Source organism: Anoplophora glabripennis, unplaced genomic scaffold (genome assembly GCF_000390285.2).
Source record: "Anoplophora glabripennis isolate ALB-LARVAE unplaced genomic scaffold, Agla_2.0 scaffold68, whole genome shotgun sequence".
In the NCBI taxonomy this organism is placed as follows: domain Eukaryota; kingdom Metazoa; phylum Arthropoda; class Insecta; order Coleoptera; family Cerambycidae; genus Anoplophora; species Anoplophora glabripennis.
In genome coordinates this window covers 848,394-874,346 of record NW_019416739.1, presented here as the reverse complement: position 1 = coordinate 874,346, position 25,953 = coordinate 848,394, and the positions used below count along the sequence as shown (strand labels likewise).

Below are 25,953 nucleotides of genomic sequence, written 5' to 3'. Positions count from 1 at the left end.
AATTATTCAGTTTTATATAATCCGCTGTTTTTTTTTACGGAGAGAACTAACAGTGGTGAAAAAGAATTATACCTTTTACGTCGATACCAGTGTGGCAAATGGACATTACAGTAATTCCTTTTCAAATTGCAATCTCTTTTTTTTTTCAAAATAACGGACCTTTATTTTCATTTTATCTTTTTATAAAGATGTGCTTAAAATATTTAATATGTACTTCGCAACTATTTTTATTTTCGTATACAGAAAAAAGAAGCACAAAATATATAGTGACGTAGTGTAAAAATAATTTCAACGTTTTATTATCTGAAAATACAAAAAAATTAAATTTGGCAACCTAACCTCTCAAAACTCAATCTATATGATCCAAATCCAAAAAAATGTATGAATATCGGCTGAAATCTGGCCATCTTCTGGAATTTTGAGAACAAAACCTTCAAAAATCCCAGTGTGAAACGGTGGTTAAAAAATGTTTAAGTATTCATTCTATTTGGAAGAAATAAAACATTTTTGGAGTTTTCTCGTGATTCTCTATTGAACAAACAGACCAAGCATTCCTAGCTAAGACAGAAGTATTTAGTGTTTAGTAGTATTTAATGCAGAAGTAAGTTTGGTCAAGCTCTAAAGCGCAGTGATTTTTTCTCCCCTTTAAATAAATCAAAATCGTGCGACACTAGCCACAGAGCAACAGATACAGCATAAACTTTTGACATTTAAATTAAAATAGAATTGCTGCCGAGGCCCCATTCCAGTATTAATAAACCAGTAACCGGAGAGTCAAATAGTTTCACTGATTAAACTTAGAAGTTGGATTTTAATCAACCGACCTGAGCTGTTAATCGTTTTGTCCACACCAAGTTTTATCGACCGGTTCTACTACGTAGATATGAAGAACAGTTAAAGCAGACAAATGGTTTGCATGTCTGATTTCAATTAAATTGTTGCGTTCTGAATTTAAGGAAAGATGGAAGTCAGGTTGAACACTTTATACGTTTCTGTAAGGTTTATAAACCCATTAAAACGATTACGTATGCTATTTTTATTGCAATATAAATAAATAATAATATCTACGATTTCGAACCATACCACCATGTGTTGTATTGTACTAACTTTAATGTGCTTTTACTAAATTTGATGTAAAATATGAACAAAAATATGATTTTATATTGATCTGTCAGACCAATCAGATTAACTTCACTAAAAAAAAATATTTGAAAAACTTATTCCCATATTTATTTAGCCATACCCATATACAGGTCTGGTCGATCTAAACGTCGAGGTGGTAGAAATGTATACGCCCAGTTGAAGAAAGCGCGCGCGGGCAAACGGCGCACAAACACGGCCGCACTGGGCGACTGGGCTATAAATTTTAGTTGTTGACAAATTGCCTAGCAGTGCAGTGCAGCAATGTGGAATTTGTGATTCAGGTAGTTCTAATTTATTATAGGCACCTTCTATTAATCATTCATATTACAACTGTGAAAGGCAGTAATAATAGGGATATTTTGTTTAATAATATTATTACAACATGGCATTTTGGAGACCTTTTGAAACGGAACAAAACGAAATACCGCCAGACAATATTGAATTAGTAGAACCGGTTGTTGATGAAATAGATTTAGAATTTAAAAATAAAGATTTACATGCTCAATGTTCAAATGACTTTGGAGAGATTATAAAAGCGTATTTTCAGACAATGAAAGCGCATATGCGGCAAAAATGTGTAAACTTGTTAGAAATTAAATAAAAAATCATGCATATTTAATTTAAGTTTGACTTTTTTATTCTTCCGTCTAATTTTTCCGCAAAAAAATAATAATTAATTTTAATTACTATTAGTAATATATTATGCATATATTATGCTGCTCAAAATACATTAAAATTTACTCCGTATATTTTTTATTTTGTTTAACAGTAAATGCCAAAATCTTTTTTTGTTTTGGACAATTGCCCAAAATTCAGTTTTATGCTGTCATTTCTTTTTGAAAATTTGTATTTCATATTCTTCTTCACAGTAAGTGTAAAAACTAAATTAGGTATCTACTTACTTTAGGGGTCAATATTTTGAACGCAGATTAAGAACTTTTTTAGTCAACTAATCAATTAATTAAGAGTATTCCATAATGTTTAACTGACAATCTAACCGATCGATTAGACCTAGTCTTAACGTCTATAAAAGAACTGTAGACCTCTTAAATATTTATCAGTTTTCAGTCAAATTAATAAACGGCATTTTGGTGTGTCCCAATTGTAACTATAACAAGTAGATATATTAACTTTTCTTATAATGTCGAAGCAATTATTTATTAATCTGAACTACTAATACACTGACATAATGAAATATGTACAACTAAAATGAACGAATCTCAATTTAATAAGCTTTTCAATATGTATAGGTGTGAACAATATAAATTATTATGTTAAAAAGTTTAGCCGTAGGTAGGTGTAAAGTTCGATATTAATTATGAATGCATATTTGTTTATAATTTAATCATAAAACAATTTGCATTACATAGAGTAAATATTTAACTAGCAGTAAATCCTAAATTAATATATTGGGACGAACTCATTGTTTTAAATAATTTGAAACTATTGAAATGTAACAACATTGTACGATGCAACTGCATGCAGGAAAGCTTTATGAAATATATATTTTTCTGTCTCACAATCAGTCGTAGCTAAAAGTTAAAATTAATAAATTAGTTTTCAAATTCTAGTTTCTCTGAAAAAACCGAATCAACATTATATCTACTAGGTATACATTTTTCAAAAAAGAATCACATCCCACTTTTTTGAAAAGCTATCATGTGTTCGGGTGTTTTTGGAACAACTTATATAATATTCAGATTAAATAATTATTTTTAGCCACAATCACCTTATAATCGGCCTTTTAACCACACATATGAACCGTCCACTAGTGAAATAAAGTAACTTTATTTCACTAGTAGAATAATGAGAAAATAATATACCTATAATACATCAAATTTAATTTATTTGGTTAACATTAACATTTACATTTACATTTACTGTAATAGACATTTCGTTTTTTGTTTTATCACATTTAACATCATTTCCGTTAATAACAACCCTTGTAGCATGGTTGCCATCATTTTCGGAACGCATAACATCTGGTGACGTTTGTGAAGAATTTGCATAGTTACGGATATCTCTTCTTGTAAGGAACAGCTATATTTTGCTTGAATTTTCCTTGCAATATCAAGTTTGTTAGATACAGACTCCTCAACATAACTTTCTGCTACAGAGGAACCACCATGCCGTTTGATTTTGTAAGATCAGCACATTTATTGGCCAATAAAGTTGTTGAAGTGCGCCTCATACAATGACCAGTATATGCTTCTGGATTTGCGAAATTTAGGAATGAAGCCAATTTGTTGATTCCAACAGGCTGAGAAATACATTTTTGATTGATGTATCTTAAAAAGATTGTGTCTTGTGTTAGGCTAAACCCACATTATTAGTGCAACCTAAAATAGTTCAAAGTTCACTATATATCTAACAACATGTAAAAGGCAAAGAGATATTGCCTTAATCATTAAATATTCTTTATCGGAAGTTCCAATACTGCTACTTTTTTGCTTTGTATCCTCTCGATACACTCTTCAAATAAGCAGTAAGCTTGTTATATTTTCCAATATCTATATTTTTGTAGACCTTTATAGAAACCTTCAATATATAGATGAAATTGCATATTTTTTCTTCAAATTTAAAAAATACGAAAGCATGACTTCTTCATTTACTGTCATGCTTTCCGCTGTCCGCTTTTCCCTCCGTTCGTTAAATTCGGCGAACACTTTTTCGAAATGTTCGCTGGATTTCACTGGCAATAAATGGAAAATTGCTTCTTGAGCTTCTTAAAAAACAGCCACAGGAATACAATTACTTTCTTACATTTTTACCAATAGATGGAACGGTTTATTAAATAATTGATAATAGACCACATACCATAGCAACAAGTAGGTATAACAAAACCTACCACGTTTTATTGATTATTAGTAAGAAATACCAAGTCGTGCGTCTCCACAAATGTGATTGTGATGTGATTATGGATAAATCATTGTATTGTATTTGTGTTTTAATTACCTTTTTATCCACTTAAGAATATTAATCGCTCGAACTACGTTCTCGCGTTTAAACATTCATGAGTGGATAAAATGCTATTTAAAACACTTAGACAATAAATTACTATTATTTATTTTCTCGGTCACATTATAATCACATTATATTTGTAGAAATTAATTCAAATTGTCGAATTAACAGCAGCAGGAGAGTTAACGATCTTCTACTAAGACATCGTTTGGTGAATCTGTACATTATAATAAAATTGTGAATATTATTAATTCGACCATAACAATTCAATTAAAATATTTTAAGACTTTATTTTCCTTCATTTTTCTCTTCACTAAAAAAATATTTGGGTTTTTCTTTTGGATTTTGTTATATATTTGTAACGTTACTGCATGCGGTAATTGTTTATTACCGCACGTTGGTTTAATGTTTACTATATCACCGTACATAAGTCTAATTTTAGAAAATTACGAAAGCAGCAACATTATGTCCACTTTATATAAATTTATAAAATTACTAGCTTTCTTTTTCAGTGTACACACTAGTGAGAAAAAAATAGGCTTTACGTACAAAACAAAACAACAAAAAAAGTTTTACAGGCAATATTTTCAATGAATTTGAGGTTTGGTAAAGAATTAAATCCTCATCTCGGTATGACATTTCAGTGCCGGAAATGATATGTAACTGCGTTCTCTACATTTTAAGGCAAATTAATTAGATCCCAATCTATAGCGTGCGCTCCATTGAAGATAAGTCGGGAGATTTAGACGCGTAAATGTGCCTCTATATTAGAATTTCCATAGGATGTTCCGTCGCTTAATTTCCTTGAATTCAGACCCTCGAATATCGCTTTTAGGTCATTGCAGACCAATTAGAGGCATGACGCCTTCTCTCGGCTTCAATCTAGCTTTTTGCATAACCGCAATTTGGATCCGGATCGTAGGTATTGCAGGGAAGCTAAATAAACTAATAAGGTTTTCCATCTAATTTGTTTCTTACAGGAGTACTTGAATTCCTTCAAGTAAGGAATATTTAATGTTTTGTTGAACAGATGTTCGAGGGGAATTAAAATAATTTTCTACTAAGCTCACAGGAAAAATAAGGATAAATTATATAGTTTCCGATTGACTTTGATATTGACTTGTAAAACCAACATTGCTGTTCTTTAACATGGTTTAATAATTATCCTCCTAAACGAATAGAATATGTTCCTACAAAACACGATAATAAAAATTACACTAGAAACATTGCATGTTTTAAACAATACCAAATATTGTATATAGCAAAATTAAAAATAGGCAGAGTTGGTATTTCCTTCAAAAACGGTAGTTCTACTAAAAAATCTTTAGCAACGTGGAAAGAGGGGCTCTTGGAAAAGCAACCCTCGATATATGGTTTCCGACAGTTCGTGAAATAGAGAAATTGGATTCAATCGAGAGGATATTCTTCCTCTAGTTATAAATTTGGAAGCAGGTAATGTTCACGATAGGGATGATGAAGCTGTTCATAAATAAATACATTTAAAAATATAATACTGTTATTTCCATGATTCGCCGAATGCAAATAGACAAATATTAAAAATTTATGTTGTTCTGTATTCCTTGCTATCGTTTCTTTGGAGTTTGGAGGATCTTGAAAAGTGATAACTAAGTTGTATTAATGCTTCTTGTAATTTGAATATAATGGGTTCAATGACAGATATATTACATTCATTGTGATAGTAGGTACAACAGATATTAATTGTTTACATAATAAGGAAGATAAAAATGCACTACTCTTCGTTATTTACCTACGTTACACCTTACTAAGAGAATTATCGTGTATCGTGTGCGTAGATTTTTAGTAAAAATATGCCCGAGAAGGTGTTTTATACGTCGATGCCGTAACTTCACTTGGCACCATTTTAGACCAAAAATGCTTAATTAACAGAGTTTAAGCAACTGCCTTTCGAGATACGTATTTAAAATAATTATGAATATTATGTCTGGTGTTTCTGTAAATATCTCTGAAGATGGATGAAACTTGGGGCCAATAATAATTAATTAGAGGCAACAAACACTGATAAACTAACAATTACAAATTTATTTAAGGCATTTATTTAATGACAATGCTTAACTATTTCTAAATAATTATTTAAATTACTAAAATAGTTGTAATGCACCAATAAATATTTATTTCTTGAAAAGCATTTCTAATTGGTATCCCTATCTTTGTTTATTATTAAGAAAGCTACCTACATTATCACTATTAAATTAATTTATATATATATTCCTTTTATTTATTGTAACTTTGGAAATACATACATATTTGATATTTTCGAAAATCTTAAGGTTCCTACTAGTGTCAAACAAGATTTTTCTTTCAGTGCGTCAAAGTCGAATTTTTCAGTTATTATCCTTCTAAATTTGAAATAATTCAAATTATTCATTTAATAAATATTAAAAGAAATCTAGCCGTAGTTTATTATCCGAGGAATGGTCCCAAAGACTGAAAATTTTTAATATTTTAATTTTTTTTTATATTAATAGTTATATACTGTATAAATATTTTAAGTAGCATTTTATCCACGCAAGAATGTTTAAACGCGAGAACGTAGTTCGAGCTTAAAATATTCTTAAGTTGATAAAAGGCAATTAAAACACGAATGCAATACGTTTTATCCATAATTAATTCATCGACATGAAGTTTATCCTCATAGGTGAATTGGTAGAGGTTGTGTACACATATGGTCAGCACACAGTCCCGATCTAAATCCTAGATTTTTAATTTTGAGGCTACCTAAAATCGCTTGTTTATAAAAATAAAATAAACAACCGCTAGGATGGCAAAAAATTGAATAGGGAATTGACATTATCAGGGCCCAACAAAACTCATTTTTTAAAGTAAGACAAAACTTGAATAAATGGATAAGACAATGTAGTAACTGGTGAACATTTTCAACATTTATTGTAATTTGTTGCTGTAGATTAATTTAATTTGGAATACTCCTTCAGATATTCATTTTGTCAACCATTTATTTTTATTTAATATACTTTGTTTACATTTCCATTTACTTAATTGCTTTGTAAAAGTCTTAATAAAAGTAATTCTTTGGATCATTTACGTTTTATTTTGCAAAAAGTATCTACAACAGATACACTTAAACATCCACTTGGATTAAAAATTACGTTTAACTCGAAAAGCGTCTACTTTTTTGACTTCAAAGAAGAACACCTTTTTATGTGAAATTGAATGCCATTTCTTTATCTTTGTTCGGGTCTGTATATACAAGGTGGACAAAAAAGTTGTGGCCATGCTAATGGACGAATGTTGCTGCGACATCTAGTCTAATTAATTATGGGATACCCTGTATAGATGATAAAGGTTAGAAATATTTATTATCACACCTCTGGAAAAGTAAAATATAAACAAACTAAATAAATTGCCTCGAATTATTATTTTACCCAAAGAACAACTCCTTCGTTTTGACCGTAGGCAAGTTATTTTTATGGTGTATTTATGTGCGACAGCACCTACACCATAAATTCTGCTCAGCGCTCTTTGTATGACTTTTCTTAATTCTTGTAACAAAGCGAAGTTGTCCGTGAAAATATTTTGTAATTAAATAAACGTTTCGCCGGTGTTTGATCCGGGGAACTGTTTGATTTGTATTCGAGAATAAACGTTATATATTTGCATACTTCCGCTTACTACGGAAACGAATAAAACGGCTAGCTTTGTCTTTTTTTTAGTGGAAACCAATTACGTTTTACATTATTCCGAATTAAAACAAACGATAATAAATTAGACGCAGCTCCTTTGCTTGGTTATGTAACTTGCCAAGTTGAATTTTAATGAGGTGAATATTTTTGCGTAGTGTATGTGATTATTATTCAAGATAAAAAATTGCGGTGCCGGGAATTAATTTACGGATTTAATTATTTTTCTTTACATCAAAAGCCCCGACTAGCTTCAATATGTTTTAATTCTCTGGTTACATTAATAATTATGACCTAATAGTAAAGAAGGAATATTAATTAAAGCTAATCTTTTCATAATGTTCATGTTTCTTAAATAGTCATTTTTGAAACAGGAAATTTGTCATTTTATTTCATTTTATGTCGCAAAAGTCTTCTCAAGTCTTATTCAATGTAGTTGAATTGAATAAATTTGGAAATTCTTTCTTGGATTTAAATGTTAAATGTAAATATTTTATTCATCTGAAAAATACAATTGAGTTTTCTAGTTACAAAAATTTTGATAGATGATATACATGTCATGTAACTTAATTGTTTTACTGTTTTGATTCAAGAAATAAAATAAAAGGTGTTCTCATTCAAATCCGTTTCATAACTTCAGGAGATGTACCTTGGTCATTTTAGATAAAAAAATGTTAATGGACAAAGAATGTTTAGTACACATGGTATTGAAGTTTAAAAATACCACATTCCAATATATCTGAAGATGGTCGATGCTAATGGACAAAATTACGTAATGATTTAACTATAAATTTAGTTTACCATTTCTATTTTGTTTTCAAATTACAGATTCCAAAAGAATGTTATAGCCCGAACTTAATTTTTTATCCACAATCACTTTATAATCGGACTATTGTCCATATATATGAACCATCTAAAGTAATACTTTACCCACTAGTGGAATAAAGTAAATTTATTTCACTAGTAGAATAATGAAAAAATAATAAACCTATAGTGAATGAAATTTAATTTATTTACTTATTAACTTTAACATTTACATTTATGGTAATATACATTTCATTTTTTTTTTATGAAATTCCAATAATTCTGACTCCACAAATATGATTGTGATGTGATTATGGATGAAACGTTGTATTGCATTCGTAGTTTAATTGCTTTTAATGTTACTTAAAACACTTATACAATAAATAACTATTAATTCGAAAGCGGTCAAATTTTTTGACTTCAAAGAAGTATGCCTTTTTTGTGTGAAACTGAATGTCATTTCTCTATTTTTGTTCGAGAATATACATACAGTGTGAACAAAACAGTTATGGCCATGTTAATGGACGACTGTTGCTGTACAGCGGCAATGGTATATGGGCATAACAATTGAAAGGGTTTTTGAAAAATATTTCTGTTCCGCTTTAACTCTTCTAAAACCATCGCAAGGTGTAAAAAGTTTGCCTCTGTGGTTATTCGCAACGTTTATTCTAAAATGGATTATTTTTGTAAGGATTATACATTTTAACAACTGTCGAACATTTTTAAAACCCCCAGCGGAAGTGAAAGTTTCCCAAGGAAGAAAGGACTTTGCGTTTAATCCTAACGTTAATCTGCCCCGATGCCAGCACCCTAACTAAATATAGCACGCTCGCAGTTCGTCCAGAGTTAATCTTGAAATGACAAAAATAAAATTGGCAACGTAGGGAACATTTCATTCGAAGGGTATTAATAGTTTGGGTCAATGGTATTTACTAGAACAGTGGTTCGACAAATGAACATGCTTAGCACTATTTAGAGCCTAACATAAATCACGATGATGAGTCGCAGCTCGACGGCCGAACACGTAAATAGAACAGATGGAGAAATTTTGCGTATTTTGTAGACATAAAAACTGTGGATTAATTAACGCCAGTCGGTGGTCGAGTTTTAGTATAATTCCTGTAAAACATCCATTAAAAAGTCTTGTCAAAACTGTTAATTACAATTTGAGGACCTACATCTGAATTTGAAATATATTCTTTTCAGTTGATGCATTCCATTTTGTTGTTATGAGACATTATAATATATATGATGTTTGACTAAAATAGAGCATGTTGCATTTATCACAGTTGTTGACATTTTATATTTACACATTATTTATTTTTAAATCTAAAGGAATAGAAGTTAATCAGTTAAGGTTAAAAATAAACATATATCTTGGAAGTATTAAAAATAGAAACGTTTTTATTAAACTGGTATAATAGGCTATTGATTATATAAAAAAAGGGTCATTTTAGATGAAAAAACCGCGGAGTGCTATTAAATCATAGGGTAGAAATTGGAGATAGGGGTGAAAATGCACCTCTTTCAGTTTTTTAATTGTAGCTCGAAAACGAAGCAATTTCGCTATAGTTCATATGAAAAATTATTTAGAGAATTGAATTTCCCATCGAAATGGCTTATTTCAAAAATTTAAAAGGAAAATTTTATGCAAGAAAAAAATCATTAATAAAGAAATTGATAAAAAGCAAAAAATTCGATTTTTTTATTTTTTTAACTTTTTGCCTCTTGTTTTTCTTTTAAGTAAAGATAGGTATAGGCATTGCTTCACAAAAAAGAGTAGATAGCATTTCCTTAAAAAAAAGGTTATTTTTGGATGAAAATTGACTGATTTTCACAACTGTATGAAACACACTAGAATATTTTTCCACAAAGAAAGCAGAGAGCAGCAATATAACGAGAAGCACGTACATTGTAATCGATGTGTCTTGGGAAACGCATTTTTCTTGAAACCGACTGAAGATAACCAAATTCTGTAAACGGTGTTATATATTCACTGACTATCACTCACAATCAGTGGTAGATAAAATATATACCGGGTGCTAATGATATTCTTTGCCAACTTTTAATGGCGAATTCTACTTCACAAATAGAAAAAGTTCCTGTAGATCTTTAGATCTCTAAACTATTAGACATCGTTAAACAAGAATTAAACAAAATTACTTCTGTTTAATTCTGCAAAATAAAAATGTTTGCGAGAAATTCAAATTAACATATGGGATATGTTTGTAGGACAACAATATTTTAACACTGATCGCATATTCGTTAAGCAACATTTTAAACAATACTCGTGAAACAAATACTTTGACTTACTGTTTCAAGACAATGTATCTGTGTGTGTACAAATGTTAATTTTTAAATATTTTTTGAAATTTCTGCTGCGTGTACTTTCTTCAAGAAAAGCATTTCGATCGATTTTTTTCAAGCGATAACACAAATTACTTTTTTATGGAATTAATTAGAAATATGTGATATTTCAATGTGAACGTGATCGATGTCAAGAAATTTTATAAATAGACTCAATGTAAATCCTGTATAAACAATAATTCATCGAAAACGGTTCCATTTATCAAAATTAAACAAAAAGTGGCTGTTTTCCTTAATGCACTAAAGAAAAGCCTGAAGATCAACATTAAACTTTTTTTTAAGACAACATAAAAATAAAAATGGTTTTAGAATGAAAGATAGGCGATTTAAATACTACTATGTGCTCTGACGTACTATATCCTTAGGTTATCATCTAAAGTTTATTAAATGTAATTCAAGGGTCTAAAGACATGACAAACAGAAGAATCAAAGTTAACGCTGCATGTCCCAAAAGTAACACAGCATTTGAATTGTGCGTCATTTGCATCCCAAGAGTTGGCAGCATTCTGCAATTACAAGTATGGAGAGTGTGTAGCTGAGAATGTTCGGTAGAAGAAACACGTTTTATGTCTAGCAAACATGTAATTACTATTTGGTTTATTTGAAAAGTACTAAATAAATAATATCTGGAAGGTTTTTTATTTTCTAACGACCTTGTATTATAGTTAGTTTCAAAGATATTTCATATATACCAGGGTGCTCCAAATTCCAATTTTTTTTAAGAACCATCAAATCGAAATGATATGACAAGTCAGTGATTGTTTATCTAAGTACGTTTTAAATTCAACGATAAATTAAAAATTGAAGAAAATAAAATTCAAGATATTTATAATACAAAACAGTCGTAAAAATATGAGGGAACTGATTTTAATGCAGTGTAAGATTAGCATTAAAGTATTATACATACCGAATACACATTATTGCATACACGTAAAATGTATAACTTTCCAAGTGGAACTAACATTCTCAATGTTGCGTATATTTGAAGTTCTCAGGAAACCATATCGAGGTATTCAAAGCGTATTTCTTCACAAAGTTCAGAAATGCGCTTTACGAGATTCGTAATAAAACATCAAATGCCTAGATAAGCAGACACGTATTTGCCAACAAAATTCTACAAACAGTGGAAAGTAATAAAAAAGAAATAAAACAATGTTGACTGTGGTCTTAAGTAAAACGCCGTATACATACATAATCTAATAACAATGTCATTAGAATGTAATCTGAAAATCTTTTAGGGAACCGCCGTTGTTTCAACAATTATCTATTCCACTAATCTGGCGTTTTCTGCGAAAATTCAAAGGCGGCGGCGACAATACTTAACAGTACCGACCACAAAACTAACGTCTACTATTGTGTAGTTGGCGCATATCATTCCAGTTTCCTTGCAAAAGTCGCAAACATCGTGTAAGGTAAATTTGCCAATTGAACGAATACGGTTTGATATTTTTTTATGAAATATGATACAAGGGCATTCTTGGGACCTTGTTATTACTTTCGGCTACCAAGACTTCGTTAAAATATGTAATTTTTAAAATTTTTCGAACTATAGTGGTTTAAATGTTGTAATTATGTCTTAAATTACTGGAAATCTTTAGTAAATCCCTTTAAATCTCAGTATATCCCAGTAAATCCTTAAAACATTCTTATATGGCGTGTATAATCTATACAAATTAAACTACAACTTCCTAACGATATTTGTAATAGAAATGTCTTACACGAAAAAGTTCTATTTTTGCGTTTTTCTTCTAAATTAAAGTTCAATTATGGATCAAAATATTTTCTCTGGAACGGTCCTGTCCGTGTACTGTACGACGAATTACATGCTGTAGACCAACTGCGTAAACAAGTCGTCGTTGAAAGATAGAAAGATGCTTCTCAAATTTTGGGGAATTTTTCAATGCAAAAGTACAAACTAAGAAAAACAGATATTTAAAAAACAACTGATACTTTCTTTCTCGCTGTGCGAGTCGTCGAGTACTAATTGTGACCCCACAATTCGTCAAGATTTTCCAACACTGCATCTTCAACATTAAGGTTCACTTGCTGACCACGTCCTTCTCCTCGAGGAATAACACTTCCCGTATCTCGCAGCCGCTGAACGCACTGTAGGATTGTATTTCCACATGGGGGGGTGGACGTTGTGGCCATCGTTCCCGGTACAACCTAGTTGCCTCGAGCGCATTTTTTCCGGCTGCAACATACACTAACACCATATCGACATGTTCGGAAATAGTAAATGCATGCTTTCTCGATTCATTGTAAAACTAGTTTGTGCACAAACTAAAAAATTAAGCAAAGTAAGAAATAAGAATCTTGTTTTTAATGTAATCGGCACGCTATTCTTATTTTTTACTTTATAAAAATTAGACTGACAGTATCGTTGAATTACAAAATAAAAGCTTTTGTCTGGAATCTTTCACTTTTTAACACTGATGGGTCGGTGGACGATGCTTAATATATAGTAATTAAGTGAATAATGAATTCAATACAAATATAAAATCAGTTGACTGCACAAATTTTTTGACAATGTAACCTTCTTGACCTTCTTTTAGTATTACTAGTAATAAATTATACCGACTTAAATTATAAGGGTGCATCTCGGGTCGCATAAAAACATTTCTAAAGTTTCTAATAAATAACACAGGGCCTTCATTTTCGTTGAATAAATTAACTTTAATTTACAAAAAAAAACGCGAAGATAGAACTTTTTCGTATAAGACTTTCCTATTACAAATATCATCAGGAGGCTGTGGTTTAATTTTTATATATTACACACGCCACACCCTGTATATCCCAGTAATTTCCCGATATTCCCTGTAAAACCTTATATAGCTCTTACTATCTTCTGAGGTTTGCATAAAGTATCTCATAATTACCAATATTATATTCTATGTTCAAAAACACGATTACTTCTAATAAACATAGCTCGGAAAGCACACAATCAATTTTTTTCTTATTGTTAAACATAAAATGTATGCTGAAGTAATTTGGTAGGCTAATGTAACATTCCATTCTTATTTACATTCTCTTGAGGTGGCAGAACTTTAGATTTCTGTCAAAAAAGGTACGTATTATTGAAGTCCGAGTAAACTTTATTAATTCTTTTAAATTTCCTGTTAATCTCGCTAAGAATAAAATATGTTATAAATAAAGCATTTATTCAAATCAATATCCTGTATTCTTGCTATTCTATAACAAACACTAATCATGTAAAAAACTTTTGAAATTGTTTAATAATCTTTGTTGTAAAAATAGTGGCATGTTCTTTTGATTAGACCCTGTTATTATTAAATAATGATCAAATTTTATTTCAATATGCCTTGAAACATATTTTCTGTTTTTAAGCCAACTAAATGACATCCTAATAACAACTGAAACTGTTCCCATATTGTGTTAGTAACCTGAGTGAGTACGGAGCCACTATTTAACTTCTCTTGGTCGAGTTTGCCAATTAACCAAGGTCGTTACAGAGTTTGATGTGGTTTTCGATTAACTGCCACCTATACACATTACACAGCAAAGGCCAGAAAATTCGTTTGCAATCGACTGTTTTGTTAACATTTACCAGGACTATACATTTCTGGAAATAATTACTATAAAAACAGTTCAATATTTTAGACAAAATATTAAAATAATTCTTCGACATCAAACCTAACTTTTGGTTAAATGATCATGAGCTTTTTTCAATGATGAATGAATATAAATTATTTCCTTGTATTAACAAAGAAATATATGATATTCAAATAGAGTGGACTTTGTGATTATATAAAAAATTTGTAATAAGCGAACGTCGATATATTATTAATTTCTAAAGCCTGCTTTATAGAAATTGTGCCTGATTTCAATATCATTTAAAAATAATATTGTTTTTATGCACAAATACGCCATGAAATTTCAATCAGTAGTCTAAAAATAGATTTAATAGATTGTGCAATGAATTACAAAATATTAAAAATAATAAATACGTTTAACTAAAAAGACGTATGTGGCTAGATCCAACTGAAGTCTAAAAAAATTACATCAAAGTGAATATGAAAATAATATCTACTAATTGCTTTTTAAGGAAATTATGGTGAAACATGTAAAGGAGGTCGATGATGATAGAAGTTTGCACTAATACATTGTACATCAGTCATTATGCTCCTTCCAGATGTGTGTTGTGTGAAATGGATAGTTATCTAGGTATCTAACGCTGCCTTATGGTTTGCAATTATTTTTTTTTGTCATATTTAAATCGTTTCAAAGAGTTACTAATTGTATAATACCAATGGATGATGAGACGAAAACTTATATAAGAATCACTTGCCAAGTCTTTGCAGTATTATCTTGTGTGTCCCATTAGCCACTGCTGTTAATCTTTCAATAAGAGAAGAAGAGGAACAGAAAATCAAGGTTGTCAAAGAAGAATAAGGATAATACCAATCAACCAGAAGAAATGGAATAAGAAGGAAAGACAATCAACCTTCAGATATTTGTAACTCTTAGAGATATGATACTCATCCCCCTGTTGTGGAAATTTTCCAATTTCTCGTAGACGAAATAAGCTTAACGAAGATATTCGTAGGTGGTATCACATTCAAATCTCAAATTAACACTGGGTTAAGTATTTCTTAAATTATTCTATTATCTCTTCGTTCTTTTTGTCGGTTTTTTCCAACTTATATTTTTATTTGTTTGATATAAAGGGTTTCGCAGTATTTGATAAAAAAGTTGAGCACAAATAGACGAGGTCAAAATAATATCAGCTCTTCATATATATAACACAATAGAAAAAAAAACAATAAGTTAAAGTAAGTTAAAAAATAATTTAAAAGAAAGACAATTTGCATTATGCTGAAGTTAATAAGAATGAAGAACTGATATTACTTTGATCTCACCCCTTTGTACTCAACATTTTTGTATCCAGTACCGGGACACTGTATATCTGGAGGTTTAATTATAATATTAATTTTTTATGTTTGTCTTGTTATGTGAGTTCTAATATTGGAATAAAACGAATTATTATTGAAGACATATTTTAATTTTGACACACTGTATTTTGAAAAATGGATGTGGTAAGCCCCATTAATTTCACACGAAGAAACTGTGGTTAAGGGCTTACGGGCCACTTTTTTGTAACACCGTGAGTTTACTGCAAAATATAACAAAACAAACGGTACAAGAACCCAGGCTATATTTAGAAGCCCGCCATTTATGATCGATCCGAACAATGCATGCAAAATTAATGAAGGTATTTTGTCATCCCCTTCAAGGGGTGATCTTATTAGCGAACAATTCATTAGTCTCATTAATCATCGAAGTTTTGCAATTCCTCGTTCATAAATTGTTTGGATGGGCGGATGTCGCGCGAACAATCGATTCTAGATTGTATATATTTCAATATTATTAAACTATAATTATTGTTCCGCCACGGCTACATGACATTCACCAGTTTAAAATTTAAATAATATCCTACAAATTATTTAAATTTTGGACTAGGTAATGAGTAGTGACATTATTTAATCGTTAAGTTTATCATACATACAGGGTGTTAAACGTTTGACTGCCTTAATTTTAACAGACTATAGAATGCATTAAAATAAACATAAAAACCTTATATGACATGGGTCCTAAACTCAAACATTTCCGAGAAAAAAATTATCACATGGAAAGTAACATTTTGTAGTTCTTTATAGGTATATTTAGGATGTATTTCGAATTAGTTTGTTTTTTGTTATGACCAATATCTCAATAACACGAAAAAACACTGTACTTTAAGTAATATTTCTATCTCATTGAAAATAGGCCTTGTTTATTTTGATTTTAATCGTTCTCTTCACAAACTTCAAATTTCCTGAATCCTGAATTAGAAATATTTAGTGTACAAAGCAACGTATTTTTTATTTTTTTCTCCTATACAAAGAAGATCCGACAATTTCAATATTCAATTAATAGACACGAGCAAAGCAATGTTGTCAAGTCTGTTAAGTGAAATTCAATTGATGATTTTGTGATGTTTGTGATGGAGCGGAATATTGGTAGACCTAATGCTTTTTTGGACAGGACATAGCTAATACAATGCGAAACAATGTGAAAATTCGAAATATTTGGAATTATTCAATTTTCTAGGCTGAAAACATACATAGTTCATTGTCGAAACCACAGACCACCTAGACTGGCCGTATCTAATTCCAATGCACGGGTACCAGTGAATGCAATATCCGGGGAAGTGGAGTGTGGAAGGCAATCTGATCGCGCGCATCTTTAAGCAGATCCGGATTAAGTAATATTTTTATTACATATTAAATATTATATTGCATCTTATAACAAATATTCAATTTTAAGTTTGTAATTCAGAAAATAGTATATTTTAATGTCATAATATTAAATAAAACTACAAAATAATTTAAATATATTTATTATCCTCTAAATAATATTAATTTATTTAATATTTGCCTTTTCGTAGATTTTACCGAATTAAATAATTTGACTTCATGATTCATCGATATACTTTTCACATTCAGCCCTTACAAGTTCTATTAAATGATTACAATTGTTAGGCAAACTATCAAATTGATGTTCATGCAAATTTTCAAATATGTTCACATTCAGAAAGTTTTTTAATACATGATAAACAATTTTATTTTTCTGTAGCCTAGGTGTCCTGCTTTCATCATTATTTAAAAATTTTATTAATTTTTATGTTTCTTAGCATATTACTACATCTCGATGGATACGTCAAACAACCACGATCTATAATAAAAATTAATTGACTGTACGAATACTGAATCTGAAATTAGTTTTGAGATTTTTTTAATTGAAAAAAATATTTAATTAATTTTCAGCTATCTCGAAATGACGGGAATTGGTAAAATTTCATAAAAATTTAAGACACATAAAGTAAATAATTACTAAAAATATTTTACAGTAATTCATTCATTATTTTATAATATCAATATCACCTTAATCACTACACTATGTCGGCAAACAAAATTATAAAGCTAACCCTGGAAACTTGTGACGTTAACCGAAAAATGGCGTACATATTTACCTTTTATATATTCCTTTCTTTTACTTACCTAAAGAAGGAAACTTTTCGCCTCTCTTCACCAACTCGATCACTTCTATTTATACAATGTTTTACAATACACTTGCCCATGAAAAAACGTCTAATTATCGAAATCACAGCGATGCGTACATGTCAAATGTTAGGACACGACTGAGCGCTGGGCTCCAAATCAGGCTCCAAAGTGTTTTCACCAAAGTCGCTCTATAAGCCAGTCTAGGTGGTCTGTGGTCGAAACCAAGAAAGTTGCACGAACAAAATTTGGATAGGACATAGCTAATACAATGCGAAACATGGCCTTAATGTTAAAAATGTTGTCACCGCCGTTCTTGGTGGTGAAAATTCAAAATATTTGGAATTATTAAATTTTTGCGGCTGAAAACATTCATAGGTCATTGTCGAAACCAAGAGAGTTGCACGAACAAAATTTGGACAGGACATAACTAATACAATGCGAAACATCGCCTTAATAACATCGAGAGTAAACGAATATCAGCCCGAGGACCATACAATTCAATAACCAGTGTCTGTCCTGGCCTGTACACTCCAAGTTATTTTCATGCTTTGTATTAAATGCAACCATACGTTCATTTATTGTTCATTTAACACAAAATTAGCAGTAAATCTCACATATTCCACTCAGGCTTAAAAAAAATTTCCGACTTAAAACATTTAAAGTACCAAATTAACAAAACATTGTTTTTAAGGGACCATATTCCGTTTAAGCTGAAAACTTTTTATTGTTCACGGCCGTACAGACGCATGGCACGTTGTTTTATCATCCTTAAAATGTCGTGAAAAAGGAGAAATGAGCAAGTAGACCATATAAAAGCAACTCCTCTCCAAATGTCCCGACGTCAGCAATATTTTACTACTTTTTTATTCGTCTGCTTTTATAGCATTTGTTACGTGTAGATGTTATCTATAGCTTTTTATTAATTGCTCTTCGATGAGGCTTGAATTAAAATTTTATGCCTGAGGTACTGAATATTCTATGAGGACGAGTATTTAATACGTCTACGGAATATTTGATCGCGCCTTAAATTTTAATATCCGACGTATTTTCTAAAGAACTTAAATAAGGGTATATTTTATATTATGGAAATGCATATCTAAATTTTGTTGCATTTCATCGTCTTAAGGCCAATGTTATCCTAATGACTAATAACTAATAGTGAAATGAAGTACCGGAACGTAAGCAAATAAATCTAACAAATGCTTTAATAAATTATGACCTTAGGAAGTGTAGTTACAATAGTTAAAGTATTTAGGGATATCTGGAAACAGTTGTTGAGAGCTGAATACTGAAATTTCCGTTGCTATGAAGTGTTTCTCAACAGGTACCAAGACGTAATTATCCTTACATTAATTGGAGGTAAATGTAATAAACGCTTATTTACTAACTAACTAACTAGTTACAAATTCGAGCAAACAGGTCATTTATCATATATAGATATCTACTAACTTACGTACGTTTTATATTAATTTAAGGCTAATAAAGGCAAACTGTGATAAATATCTGTGGAAACCAGGTTTTGATTAATAGGTAACTATGTGCATAGTTTTAGAAGGCCATGCTATATCTACTTTTAGGAAGTAGATGTACGGCATGTTCCTAATAATATTCTAAAAACTCGTATCTTGCAAAACAAAAAAAATATTTAAATTTTATAAACAATGTTGTTTAATACATAGTAGGCGAGCGGTGCACCCCTAAAAAGACACATAACTTTTTCTATTACGTTGTTGCGAACAAAAAACCTTAATGAGATTTTTCTGTATCGGCGGTCAGTAATTTGTTATTAACAAAAAACTCGTAAAATTGCGAAAACTTAAAAAATCGATATGAAAACACGTTGGTACTTTTTAACTCTTGTTGTTGTTTTCGAGCGATTTAAGGTCAAAAAATAACCAAAAGTCGTCATTTTCAATATATGTTTTCTCGGATTGTACTGGATCTGACTTACTTCGATATTGCAAGGAGCCACTTTTTGAGAACTGCTGATTTTCATAGAAGATGTTCGATGTACGCACCATTTCCTTGCACACAAGCTTCAGCGCGACGTATCCAATTCGCTCGCACGCGCTGCAACATTGCCACGTTCTCTCGAATCATATTATAAGCTTCGGCAATACGATGTCGCAGTTGGTCGATGTCACAAAATTCCGTGGAATACACAACACTTCACATATCCCCACAAAAATAAGTCTAAAGGGGAGAGGTCCAGGGACCTGGGGGGCAGCGATCGGGAAAAGTACAACAATGTATTACAAACTGACTTTCGAATACAGTCCGACTTCATAAGAAACCCACAAACTCGTAAAAACTGTTACAGAATTTTTTGTAAGTACTCGCCGCGATAAAGTAGATGTATTTCAGCAGTTCCAAAACAGCTTTAAACACATTTTTAATTAGCTTATTTCTCTATGACCTTAAACTTCCGATACAAGTTTGTGACAGCAGCTCACTCAGTTTTTGCTCCTTTTTCACCCCTTTACATTTTTGACATAAGTCCATTAACACCCTTTATAATGCAAGACAGCATCTAATAATTTTAGACTATGAAAATTTCTAAATTGGAACAAATCTGAATTAAATCATGCTAACAATAGCTTATTGTAACAGCCACTTTTATGATATCTACCACTTAATCGAAAAGCTAGACATAAAAAAAATCTGTATAGAATCGATTAAGTTTATATAAACGTTATACAAACCCAAACCAGCGAACAGTATTGAGTTTAGAGCGGACACACATTACTATCATGAAAGTCACGACCTAGTTTTATCACAAATCTGAATGTCTTCAGATTTGAAGATACTAAATTCTGAATGTGATTTGAGAAAGTCAATTTACTGTCAAAGTAAACTCCCAAATCTTTTAACCTGCAAGTCCGCGTCAATATGTCTGAAACAATTTCATAACTGAATAAACCACTTTGCATTTATATGTACACTCTTCCACTAGGTACCCTATTTAACTGACCCTGAGGTTGAACACAATCGTCAACACTTGACACAAACGAAGCAAATTTAAAGTATCTGTATATATCTATAGCAACTCACAAAGGTAGTAATGCTGATAATAAAAATGGAAGAGAAGAGGGTCCAGATAAGAACCCTGGGGTACTCCAGAAGTAATAACATAACGGTTAGATGCAAATACATTGGCGATCATTTATAAGAATGAATAACATCTCCAGTATAAGACAGGTACTTTACATGCATACTTGACAATTTCTTCATTGACAGTTTGATTGTTCTAAATTATTCCTGTATCCTGTCACTGACATCTAAAAAATTAGCAAACGACCTATTGTCGCCATATTTAAAACCGCGATACGTATGCACAACACAAGTCAATATTTCACTACTCAATAAATATTTATAACGTGAGATTACGCCCATTACCATATAACAAAAACTTTGCTCTAAAAAATCTGGGAAGATTTATCATTATAACAGTCTCACAATAGATGATAAACATGAATTGTGATTGCAAAATCCTCGATCAAATTCTGACACAGAGTGATAAATGTAAGGTATTTCATCGATTACCCCCCATCAACGACGCCATCCGAAATACCTCTGCACACGCGAACACTCAAACAACGTTAAATCATCCGCTACGGCACATCTGATGTTCGGTAATGCATGTTTGTACTTTATAGAGGGTGAACAACATGTCAACTCTAATTCGACACTGTACAACCTATAAATATATGTTTAGGACCTATAAATATATATTTACGTTCTTGGTAAATAAACATTTTTTTATTTGCATAAAGGACGTATGATTTCGTATTTTACCATGGTTTGTTGACAAGCAGCTTTAGATATGTCACTTTGGGATTACGTTAGGGACATAATCTGGCTGGTCGTATTAACACATCAGATGTCTAGTGGTACAGAACAGTTATGACATTGTTGAATTGGACTGCTTTCTACCAGAAGCAGACTTGGAAGTTATTAACGAAAATGTTGTTATTCTTACGGCTTATCATCCGTTTAATCATAAATAGCTATTTATGTACACAGTAATAGAAAAAAAATGTAAGAAATGGCGAATATTTCTAAATTCTTAGTCGTGTTCAAGCGCTTTGACACTGTCGTTTTAAAATGTCTTTTTTTCTAAAAGTTCGAGGTTTGCATACATTTAAAAGGCTATAGAACCCGTAAAAGCAAAAAGAAAAGTTTGAATTTGTATGATTTAATGATTCGAGTGTTAAAGTTAATTTTTTTTTCAAATATATCAAAATTAATTTGTCCGATTTTGATAAAAGATACATAATTTGACGTAATTGTTACAGGGGCCTTACTAGATATTTTTAAGAAAAATTTGATAATGTTCTTAGATTGATTAATTAATAGTTATTTATTGTAGCCTGCTTATTTTTCGAGAAAAAAATAAAATTCGCTTATTCCCTGGAAATAATCTTAATTTCATTAATAAAATGAAATCGTAATCCTTTTGTCGAAAGAGTTGAATTCATTAATTTAATTAATTTTTAAATTTTGCACAGGTGGCAAAATTATTAATGTAGATATGATTCTATATCATTGTCGCTACTTTACGCAAAAAAAAATAAATTTGTATAAATTAGTTGTATAAAAATTAAAGCTGTATGAAATTCCTTCTGAATCAGGATTTCTCATATTTATGAGATGTATTGAATTTTCGAGCACATATTAATCGAAACAAATATCTGCGAGGTAGTGCCAAAATTGATTTCATCTTTCTCTCTCTCCTTCATTCTGGATATTAAGAGGGGACCGAGAACTTATTATTTTTAGTTAGTCAGGCATACCTTTGTCTTAATGAGAATTTCACACTTCATTTATTTTTCTATTATATTTGAATAAAGTGCTCCTCCATAATCTTTAATATTTTCAGTATTTTAGTTAATCAATAAGTATATTAACGAATTTTTTTGGCAATGGACCTCACACGAACCATGTTTTGTCAGTATTCTATTAGGTTTTGTTTTATAAGCGGCTGATGACGAAAATCAACAGCCCACAAATTTTATTAACACCACACAAAGTACAAGATAAACTACTTCTTTTATATTTTAACAGTAAATTCAAAGGTACCTACCACTATGTAACATCTTGGGTTTTCAATTTGGTATACAAATTAGTAGGTAATATAAACTTTTTTGTGGACGATAAAGAAGAAAAAAGAATTAGAATTATAATTTATCATGTGAAATGTTATGGAATTGGTAATGTCTTATATCGACATGCAATACAAATTTTTAATGAAAAGTATCCCAATTAAAAAGATAAAAAAAGAATACAATGATGCTGCTATTGTCGTAGTTATGGACTCTGTACATAACAATCCAAAGATTCAGGAAAAAGTCAGAAAACATAGACCTAAAAAAGCTTTTATGAAGTCTGGACCCATACACATATTATCTTTAATTCTTTTAGCAGTAAATACATCTGATTCCGAAATGTGGAGTTTGTTCAGGATGTTAATATTTTCACTAAACAGAATTATTAATTGTTTTACAAGCGTTCGAGAAGAAAGTAGCAAATGTATTCACAATATCTCGAGGGTCACTTTCAGTTTTTCGAAAATTTTCGAAAGTCACCCTTATTTAGGGGTTGAAAAGACAAAAAAGTGAACAAATTAAGAATCATCAACAGTTGTAAAACCCCAAATATTTCTATGTTGTTATCAAAATAATATTATGAACGTGAAAATATCTAATTTCGTATTTGATACGGATTGAGAATCAACCCTTAATATCCCTAAAGGGGTGAAATCATCCCCTAAACGCCTAAAAATGCAAAAAATATATTAAAAGTTACAATTTTCTTTCTTTTTCTTTTATACGTGATAATTGAACCGTTAATAACCCACAATCACTAGATCCGAAGGAAAATACCCTTAAATGAGGGTAAAACCCCTAAAGTTCAATCATCGGCTTCAAGCTACATAAAATAATTATAATGCATGAAAAAAATAATGTTTCTAAATACATTCATTAGAATAATTTATACACAAGTACTCCCGTACATTATCAATCATTTTCACAAATAATCATCCCTCTCAAGGGGTAAAATCATCCCCCAAATATACAAAAATTGTGAAGAATGTGAAAAAAAAATCAATTTCTGTGTATAAATTGGTCCAACTTATATACCTACTTCAAAACGTGAATTTTTTTGTGCACAATGATTAAATTGTGTTCCTTGTAACGGATAATTATTGTATTTAGGGGTGGTTTACCCTACTTTGGGGGTGTGTTCCATCTGATGTGACAATTAGAAGTTATTCATGGGTATGATAATAATAAAAAAAATGTTTTATTTATTTTTCACATTATTTACAATTTTTATATATTTGGGATGATTTTACCCCTTGAGAGGGATGATTATTTTTGAAAATGATTGATAATGTATGGGAGAGTACTTGTATATAAATTATTCTAATGAATGTATTTCGAAACATTATTTTTTTCATGCATTATAATTATTTCATGTACTTTGATGTCGATGGTTGAACTTCGGGGTGGTTCTACCCTCATTTAGGGGTATTTCCGTTCGGATCTAGTGATTCTGGGTTATTACCTGTTCAATTATCATGTATAAAAGAAAAAGAAAAAAAAATAACTTTTAATATATTATTTGCATTTTTAGGCGTTTAGGGGATGATTTCACCCCTTTAGGGATATTATGGGTTGATTTTCAATACGGACAGGACCGTATCAAATACGTAATTAGATATTTTCACGTTCATAATATTATTTTGATAACAATATAGAAATATTTGGGGTTTTACAACTGTTGATTCTTAATTTGTTCACTTTTTTTGTCTTTGCAGCCCCTAAATAGGGGTCGAAAATTTTCGAAAAACTGAAAGTGATGCTCATTTTCATTTTTCATGACCAGTATTTGGATATTTTTAGAATATTTTTAGGATTTTCCCTGTCGCCTCTGTCAAAGTCTCAAAAACAGACGGAAAAATGGCTTTTTTGCGGTTACTCTTTCACATTTCGAAATTTTTGGACACCCTGTATGTTTTATTATATATTTGATTACTGCCCATGGCTTCGCGAGACAGGCAAAACTTTTTATCAAGACTATACAGCTTTTATTAGCGTATATCGGAAATTTACAGAAATTGGGACAATTTTTTTGGAAAAAATCAAGAGATACACATACCTGCGACTTGCAGGGTAGCATTTCTGCTGGTGGCGGTACCGGCGACGTTCTTGGCGATGCACCAATAAACGCCCGCATCTTGCTCCTTTTTACTGTTCATCGTTCTGAGAAAAAAGAGCGATCCCGCCGGCAGAAGGACCCGATGAGATTTGTTGTCGGTCGGTGAAGTCCGTACGAGTTCACCATCCTTAAACCATTCTATTGTTGGCTCCGGCCTGCCCTCCGCCTTACAATTCAGGGTAACTGGTTCATTCTTCGCCACGATTATATCTGATGGGTGTTCTGTGATACGGGGAGATCGGTATTGGCCTGAAAAGAAATAAATAATCTATTGAGTGCCGAAGGAAACCTTAAATCTCGTTCGAGAAATGTATTACCCGAACTAAATTAGTTTCTTTCACGACAAAGCCGGACGTAAAAAGTTTTTAATGAAGTTTTGGGTCGTGGAACGGGAAAAATTTGCCGTGACACGTATATTTATAAGTTCCGCGTTATTCGAGGGAAATGATACGTTTGGAGTTTTAAACTTTAAATCGACAATTATTCAGTTCTCATTTTAATAATTTACCTACTTCTGTTCCCTCGAATGTTTGTTAATAAGTTTTTAGTAACGGTTCGTGGAAATGAATCAATATTTATTTATTTTGAATTATGTACATGCTTCTTGTAGATAATTTTTTTTAGAATCGGCTTTAGGGAAAATTTATATTTTCATAAAATAAAATAGAGTATGAATGATATTTAGATTAAGTTTGATACAAAAAAAAAATGTTCAA

The 25,953-nt window shown here is 30.9% G+C and overlaps 1 protein-coding gene across 1 annotated transcript in view; it reads right to left on the bottom strand.

The window, feature by feature from the left end:
- Positions 1-25,953, bottom strand: part of LOC108905204 (roundabout homolog 2-like) — a 361,498-nt gene that overhangs the window by 86,291 nt on the left and 249,254 nt on the right. The window contains exon 2 of the mRNA XM_018707990.2: positions 25,178-25,486. Coding sequence (XP_018563506.1) covers positions 25,178-25,486 — 309 coding nt within the window. The remainder of the gene's footprint in view (positions 1-25,177; positions 25,487-25,953) is intronic.